This window comes from Panthera pardus, unplaced genomic scaffold, assembly GCF_024362965.1.
Source record: "Panthera pardus isolate Hobbes unplaced genomic scaffold, ASM2436296v1 HiC_scaffold_22, whole genome shotgun sequence".
Taxonomy (NCBI): Eukaryota; Metazoa; Chordata; class Mammalia; order Carnivora; family Felidae; genus Panthera; species Panthera pardus.
Window position 1 is genome coordinate 86,759,074 of NW_026526788.1, and position 8,761 is coordinate 86,767,834.

The 8,761-nt window shown below is 60.1% G+C and overlaps 1 protein-coding gene across 1 annotated transcript; it reads right to left on the reverse strand.

Moving 5' to 3' along the window:
* Positions 1-6,877: 6,877 nt before the first annotated feature.
* On the reverse strand, positions 6,878-8,504 carry LOC109256694 (homeobox protein MSX-3). Its single transcript, XM_053910106.1, is given in 3 exon segments — positions 6,878-6,994; positions 6,996-7,279; positions 7,867-8,504. Coding segments are annotated over 3 exon segments (615 nt in total). The 5' UTR covers positions 8,081-8,504.
* Positions 8,505-8,761: the final 257 nt, after the last annotated feature.

Sequence of the window (8,761 nt, forward strand, 5' to 3'; positions counted from 1 at the left end):
TTTACAAAGCCACAGAGCCTCTGGGGGGTGAGGATGTAGCACCTGAGTCGCTGACGCTCCTAGCTCAGCAAGAGGTCCCAGGGCCGTCTTCCCCAGCGGCCATCAGCTCAGAGCTGATGGTGGGGTGAGAAGCCAAGGGGCTCCTGCGTGGCAGGTGGGGCGTTAGGCGCTGGGAGAACCCTGCGGCCAGGGCCAGCCTCCCCGTGAATTGAGAATCCGGAAATTAACCCACATACTTGTGCTCAACTGGTGGGGAAAGAGTAGTCTTTTCAACAAATGGTACCGAGATAACTGGACATCCACACGCAAAAGAAAGTGGTATACGCGTAAGAGATGAAAATGCACGTCCCCCCCAAAAACTTGTGCACCAATGCCTGCAGCAGCATCATTCACAATGGCCAAAAGATGGAAACAACTCACATGTCCCTCAAGTGAGGAACAGGTAAGCAAAACGTGGTGTATTCATAAAATGAAACACTGGCCAGAAAAGGGAATGAACCACTAACACTTACTACAACATGGACGAACCTTGAAAGCATCATGCTGAGTGAACAAAGGACACACACACACACACACACACACACACACACACGGCCTGTATTCTATGATTCCATTTCTAGAAATGCCCAGTGTGCGGACATATATAGAGAAAGGAGGTTACTGGTTCTTAGGGCTGGGGATTGTGCGGAAATGGGGGAATAGCCAGAAAATACAGGGTTTTTTTCTGAGATGATGGAAATGCTCTGAAGTTGCCCGTGGTGAAGGCTGCACACATCTGTGAATCTGCTGAAAAGCGTTGAATCCTACACTTTAGATGGGTGAACCGTATGGTTTGTGAGTTTGTCTCCATAAAGCTGTTTGAAAGAACAAACACGTACCCAGCTGGCTCAGGCAGAAGAGCCTACGACTCTTGATCCCTGGTTGTGAGTTCAAGTCCCACATTGGGTATAGAGATTTAAGTATAAAAATTAAAAGTCTTACAAGTAAGTAAAAAAGCAAAGAAATCGCGAGGCAATCTGGGAAACCTGGACACTGCTGGACACTCGACAGGCACCAGCGCTATTCTGTGGTGGTCATGCTGCGGCTGTTTTCCTAAGTAGTCTTTAGAAGGTACTTCCCGAAATATTCGTGAAGGAAATGACATGATGTCTGGGGTCTGCTTCAGAATGATCTGGGAGGGAGGACTGTTTGGGGCTGAGATGAAACGAGGCTGACCCTGGGTAGATAGCTGCTGAAACCAGGAGCCAGGGGCACGATGACCCTAACCGTGCACACGCACTTGCCCCCTTCGACAAGTAAAAAGGAGGAAAAGGAAGCCAAGGCAGGTGTGGACAGGACCAGCCTCAAGGACCAGAGCTCCGGGTCATCGTGTCCCGAGGGCAGCCCCTCACACTCCCACAAGCACAGCAACTGGTGAGAAGCTCACACCCACCCAAACCTTGTCCCCGGCTGCTCGGAAGGAGCATGAGGCAAACAGCTTTCTTTCTGGACTCTGAAAGACAGAACCGAGATCAGGCCCTTGGGCGGGCATAGTGAGTGCTTACAGGGGAAGTGCACTGAGCCCCCGGGTGGGGGGAGGGAGCAGCACCGACCCTGGAGAGATGATGAGGCAGCCTCTCCATGAAGTGGTCCAGTTAGACCACAGCAGGTGGGTGGGCAGGTGGGCAGTGGGCAGGCAGATGGGGGGGGCGGTGCCCCAGAGGCTTCCTGCGGCACTGCAAAGCAGAGGACAGGACATCACCCTGCCACCTCTCCCCAAGCAGGTCACCTTACATGTTTCTCCTGATTTGCTGTGGACTTCATGTTATGGTATTTTGTTGTACGTAAGTTCTTTACAGTTATGTGGTCAGTCTATCATTTATTATCTTTATGATTTTTTTTTAATTTAATTGTGTCAAAAGCTCCCCCCTCCACGGGTTTATTCTAGGAGTTCACACTTGCCTCAACACTGGAGAATCTGTTACTGTAATACACCACGTTAACAGCCTGAAGGGAAAATCATATCATCATTTCAATATGTGCAGAAAAAGCATCTGACAAAAGACAACACTCATGGAGGAAAAAACTTGCTATTAACTAGTTGCGGAATGGAACCACAGTCGCCTGGAAGAGCTATTTCAAGACACCCACCGCACCTACCATGCTTGTGGTGGGGTTAAAAATACTTCCTTTAGGGGCGCCTGGGTGGCTCAGTCGGTTAAGCCTCCGACTTTGGCTCAGGTCATGATCTCGCGGTCCGTGGGTTCGAGCCCCGCGTCGGGCTATATGCTGACGGCTCGGAGCCTGGAGCCTGTTTCAGATTCTGTGTCTCCCTCTCTCTCTGACCCTCCCCCGTTCATGCTCTGTCTCTCTCTGTCTCAAAAAAAAAAACAAAAACAAAAAACAAAACAACTTCCTTTAAAAATCAAGAATGAGGTGGGGGTGCCTGGGTGGCTCAGTTGGTTAGGCGGCCGGCTTTGGCTCAGGTCACGATCTCACAGTTGGAGGGTTCAAGCCCCGCGTCGGGCTCTGTGCTGACAGCTTGGAGCCTGGAGCCCACTTCAGAATCTGTGACATCCCCCCTCTCTCTGCCCCCTTCCCAGCTCATGCTCTGTCTCTGTCTCTCAAAAAATAAACAAACGTTAATTTTTTTTTTTTTTTAAATCAAGAATGAGGCAAAGATACCCCTTCTGGCAACTTCTGTGCACCCTTATGCTGGAGGCGGTCACCTGCCCAGTGAAACAAGAAAAGGGTCAGGTGTGTGCGGTGTTTAGTTTCAGCTCCGTTTAGCAGCAAGCCCAAACAATTGCTTCAACAAAGTAGGAACGGCTCGTGCCCCGTGGCGTCCGTGGCCTCCCTCCATGGCCTTCTGGGGTCGTGGGGCCCTCCCTCCGGGAGCTGCACGCACCATCCCGAGTTGCAAAAATGGCTTCAGCGAGGGCAGGGTGAGTGCATCGTTCCGCAGTCTACAAATTTTCAAAGTACAGCCTTCAGAACAAATAGCACCTTCAGTGTTTCAAGGAAGAGTGTAGCTCTTTGGTGTGGTTTTCATACACGCACCCCAGACACGCTTCCCTCCCCCTTGCTTCCCATGATGTCCTGCAACGCTGGTCATTTCAGGCGAATTGCTACACGCTTATTTTTCTGAATGGCCTAATCCACGGAATACAGCATATAATGGAGAATATCAGAAATAGCAAAAACCCCGTATTTTGGTGAAGGAGACGACACTTCTTTTAAAGTCAAAATGAAGGGGCACCCGGGTGGCTCGGTCAGTTGAGCGTCCAACTCGATTTCAGCTCAGGTTTTGATCTCACAGTTCATGAGATCGAGCCCCATGTCAGGCTCTAGCTGACAGTGGGGAGCCTCCTCGGGAGTCTCTCTCTCTGCCCCTCCCCAGCTTGTGCTCTCCCTCTCAAAATAAATAAATAAACAGTAAAGGTCAAAATGAAAGTCCCAGAACTTTTAGGCCATCTGACTAGCATTGTGTGTTATCACATCAGAAAACCAGCACAGCCCACATCCTCGGAAATACTATCCTGGAGCCGGGGAGCACGCGCAGATCGGAGCCTGGGGCCGTGCTGGGGCCGTGCCCCAGTCCAGGAGAGCCTGCCCAGCACCGGGGTGGGTCCACGGAGCAGGTCACAGGGCAACTCAGGCGATGCAGAAATTGTGTTAGTATTTACATGTCCATCGTTTTACTTGACAGAAAATAGCATTTCCTTGTTAGGAAACAGCTCATAGGGACAAAAGCACATGTGAGATCGCACGTCCTGGCAGGGACCGTAGACACCAGTCCCATGACCCAGCCTGAGAAGTGCCCAGCGTTGCCTTTTCGGAAGCCCACGAGGAACCTCTGCCCTCCAGACTGCTTCCTTGTGATCCTTGGGATCTGACCCGCTCCACCCTGGGGGCCCACGGACACAGGACCTGGGGGCCGGGCCGGGGCCGGGGCCGGGGCAGCGCCCTCTGACCCCAGCAGGCACTGCTGTTGCAGGGGTGCCTGCAGCTACTGTAGGTGCCCAGCAGGGGCTCTGAGAGCGCCTGGACCGGAACCCCGTCACCGCGCCAGCAGGACCCTGACTTTGGAGCCTCAGGGTTGGCTCCCAGGGCTCAGAGGGCTTCGGGTCACCCAGACCGCCAGGCCTATTTGTTATGTCACTTGTTTAATGACACTGATGAGACACCCAGGCTTGCGGTCTCCATGGTCCCACCCCCTGGTTTGGCCCTACCAGGGGTCACCCACAGTCCGTGCCATTGCACAGCTCGACCCTCTCTTTGTCCCCTGCACCCTCAAAGGGGCGTGTCCCCCTCATCCAGTTGGTCTCCCAGAGGCAGGGCTGCTGTCTCTGAGTCCACCAGCAGCGCCTGGGTGTGAAGCACGGAGAGGGCACAGACAGGGGTGGGGCATGACTCTGGAGTTCCGGGATGTGGGTCCTGAGACTGGGGTGGCAGAGGCCCCAGGCCTCTGTGCATGTTCCCGATGGATGAGCCCTTCCAAGTTGCTCTGGCAAGCTCAAGACCTCCTATGGGGGACACACTGGCTGGAGGAGGGCCTCAGGTCCACACAGCTGGGGTCCGGGCCAGGACATGCAGGGACCCAAGTCCTCCCTGGGAATGCAGACAGGCAGCAGAAGTCTCGAGGAGGGACAGACATCTGCCCCGGGGCAGTACCCCTTTCCAGAAGAGCAGAAAGTCTTGGTCTTCACAAGCTGGCTTCAGCCTTGCCTAGGAACAAGGGCACCTGGCTGGGGCGGGGGGGGGGGGGGGGGCACAGAGCTTTGCTCACTTTTGGGTGGTCTGTGTGCCAAGCCCTGGTCAGATGAAAGGGCTGTCGACCAGCTCGGTGAGGACACCTGGGCAGAGAACCTCCCAGGTAGGCATCTTGGGTCGGAAATGGTTATGGAGAGACACCTTAGCAAGCTGACTGAGCATTCCTGACCGGGGTTGGGGGCTGCTCAGCCAGACTGTGTGGGTGGAGTTGGGAGCCGCGTGGTGCAGAGCCGTGCTCTGTGGCGAGAGCACCGTTGGGGTGGAGACCAAGGGACGGTGGACAGATGCCAGGGCGGTGGGCACCTCGTGGTGGTTTTCCTTGTGTCGGTGTCTTGCTCAGCTTTGCCTTGGAGTATCTCAAATGACCACCATGATCCTCAAACTGTTTGCTAAGTGAGCCTTGTCTGGCTGTCTGATTTGGCCCTGACTTTCAGGTACTTCAGATTTGAGAAGATCAAAGTGCTGGCCCGCAGGGAGTGTCCAGACTGGGGGGCATGGCCCCTCGCCCCTCAGTGAGCTCCCTGTGTGCCATGGCCCCCAGCCACCCTCTCTGGTGTATTTACAGACCTGTGTCCTTGCGGATGGTGCCTGGAGTTGGGTTGTGAGTGTAAACAGCACACTGCAGGGGCAGTGGTGCACACGGGGGGAGGTGGAAGGGGAAGGGGCTTCCCGGCCCTGTCTGGTCGCCACTGGTCACCTCAGCAGCTGGCACTTCAGGAACTGGGTTGGTGTCCCTTTAAAATCCATTGCGGGGCACCTGGGTGGCTCAGTCCGTTAGGCGTCCCACTTCGTTCGGCCCAGGTCATGATCTCATGGTTGATGGGTTCAAGCCCCACGTCGGGCTCTGTGCTGACGGCTTGGAGCCTGGAGCCTGCTTCAGATTCTGTGTGTGTGTGTGTGTGTGTGTGTGTGTGTGTGTGTGTGTGTCTGCCCCTCCCCCACTCACACTCTGTCTTTGTGTCTTTCAAAAATAAATAAATGTAAAAAAAATTTTTTTTTTTTGTTTTAAATCCATCGTGAGTTCTCGTTTTCCCAGAAACCTAGGATGATGGCTACTGACAGGTAGGTTCAGGTAACGGGACTTTGGGCAGGTTCCTGCGCTGTTTCCCCGGGCAGCCTTCGCAGGGGGCAGGGCTTGGAGCCCCCGCCCGCGGTCTGGGCCCCACGGGCTGCAGGCGGGTTGGGGGGGCGGGACGGGGGGCTGCCCCCGCGGGCCCCCCCCCCCCCGGCCCCCCCTCGTTCCCCCCAACCCCCCCCCCCCCCCCCCCCCCCCCCCCCCCCCCCCCCCGCCGCAGCGAGCGGAAAGCGGGCCTTGTGGGTTTTCGCGCCACCACCAGGCGAAGCGGAGTGTTGGGGACGCCGCGCAGTCCGTCCAAACGGGGGGACCGTCCTCTTCCTCACTCGGCGCCCCGATTCCCGAGTTAACCCTGCTGGTGGGAAAGCAGCAGGGTGGGCCGCGCGGGTCCCGCTCATCCCGCCTCCTCAGACGTGCCCCGCGGGCTCCCCCACCCCGGCCAAGCGCCCTCGCGCGCACCCACCCCCACACGTGGACCCCCACGCACGCCCCCAGACGGTAGTTCACCGCAGGCTGCTGGGCGCGCCCTACGAAAACCGTAAGTGTGGGGGGTCCCTAAAGTGGGCGTGCGGGTTTCCATGTGGTCGGGACGGCACCAGACCTCATCCGGAGACGTAGCTGGTGAGTTTCACGTAAAGGCCCTGGCTCCAAACTGTCTCCCCCGCGGTTCGGGCCTCAGTCTCGCAGCCAGTTCTGAGCGCCCTGCTGGCCGGGTTAGGGGCGCAGGAGCGCGCCGCGGAGTAAACCCCACGACGCCTCACGGTTTGCACAAAACGCGAAGCTCCGAGGGCGCTGCACGAAACCATTCACCGCTTTTCACGGAAGTGTGGGAGGCACGGGGTTTTTAACACCCGTTTTAAAATGTGTGTAAGGTGCCCACGAGTGCGCTCGAGGCATCGGTCATCACGTGTATCGACGACGGCGGAAACACAAAAACGGAAAAATGAGACACGAAGGCCTCCGGGAGGCCACCCAGGGCCGAGTTCCGCGCCCCGACGGACGCGGCCGGCGCGCTGGCGCTGGGACCCACGTCGCAGCCCCCCCGTTGCCCTAGGACAGGTAATACATGCGGTAGGCAGCGACGGGCGCGGCGACGAGTCCTGGCACCTGCGGCGGGGAGCCCGCTGCGCCCGCGTACGCGGCCGGGGGGCCGGGCAGGGGCGCGCCCCAGGGCGAAGGAGGGCAGCAGCGGCTTGGCCGCCAGCTTCAGCTTCTCCAGCTCGGCCTCCTGCAGCCGCTTGGCCTTGGCGCGGCGGTTCTGGAACCAGATCTTGACCTGCGTCTCGCTGAGGCTCAGGCTGCTGGAGAATTCGGCGCGCTCGGCCACCGACAGGTACTGCTTCTGGCGGAACTTGCGCTCCAGCGCCAGCAGCTGCGCGGTGGTGAAGGGCGTCCGCGGCTTGCGGTTGGTCCTGTGCTTTCGGAGGGCGCAGGGCGGAGGGCTGGGGGCGCCTGGGAGGAGAGACAAGCACAAAGCGGATGCTCCGACGCCAGCAGCGCGCGCCCCTTGCCGACGCTTCCGAACCCCGGCAGAGCCCGGTTTACGCGTGGCGGTCGCGGCCCTGAGGCACGACGAGACCCAGAAAGCACTGGGGTAAGAGATGCAGGCCTCAGGGGGACGGGGCGGGGGGGCCCTGGACTCGGGGTCTGCCCTCCAGGGAGGGAGGACCGTGCTCACTCCGAGAAGCGAGGGGCTTGGGCGGGAGGTGGCCGCAAGAACTGAGCGGCGAGCACTGGGGCGAGAAGTTGGGGAAGCGGGAATTAACCGTCGCGGGGACGGACGGGGGCGGGGGGGCGCTGGCGCCGGAAAAGCTCTGAGCCAAGAAGCCGCGGGTTCAAGGGCTTCGGGCTCCGCGTCCGGATTGGCGCGCGCGAGGGGGCCCGGGTGGGTTCGGTCCTTTCTTTGCGCGCAGGCCAGGCGCGTTAGTGGCTACTTGGCGAAGTTAGGGGCGCCGGCGGCCTTTCCGCCCTCGTCCTCCCAGCGCGGGCCGGGGCGGGGGCTCCCCTGGCTGCCTGGGACCGAGAGACAGGGCACTTACGTGGGGAGGACGAGCGGGCGGCCGGCGGGAACCAGGCCCAGGGCTCCGCGGTGCCCCGTGGCCTCTCCTCCCGGGGCTCGGTGGGCCCCGCGTCCAGCCCGCGCTCCGCCTCCAGCAGCGACTCGACGCTGAAGGGCAGCGGGCCGGGCCCCGCGCGCCCCCCGCCGAACGTCTGGAGCCCAGCGGGGTTCATGCTGAGCGACGCCGGGGCCATGCGCCGTCAGGCGGGCGCAGGGCTGGCGAGGCCCGGCCGGCGCGCGCGAGGAGGTGGCTCGCGGCGCGATCGACCCGGGCTTGGCGGCACCCCCGCCCGCGGAACCCTATAAGAAGGCGGTGCCCCTTTCATGCGCCGTCATCCAATCGCCGCGGCCGCTGCCGCGCGAGCCTGGGTGTCCATTGGCTTCGCTGACCTGGGAGGGCCGAAGGGACAGGCAGGGGTGGGCCAGCCTCCTGGGACCCCGTGCCCCTGTCCCAATCCCAGCGCCCGCCAGCCTCTCCGGAGCTCTGCGGGCCGGGCCCGCGCTCCTCCGGTCCAGGAGGTGGCCGAGGCACCCGGGGAGCTCGTGGAGCGGGGCCTCGGCTCCCCCACCCGGAGGAATCGACGACGGGCGCGGCCTCGGTGGAGCTGGCGTGGGAACACCGGCCTTGACCGCGCGCGGTTCCTGCGAGGCTGAGCGCGCGGCGCCATCAGAGGCGGGGTCGGCCCCGTGGCTCCCCCGCCCTCTTCTGCTGCGCCCCAGCCGAGAGTTGGAAACCCTGGGCCCTCTCTCCGAACCCTGGGGGCCGCGTAGGACGGACCCGAACCCGGACTGGCGACTCTGCTTCTGTCCCCTTGAAGTCGCCTTGGCCCTGGGTGGCTTTTCAGGCACCTGTAGCTGCTTAGCACCCTCCCGGC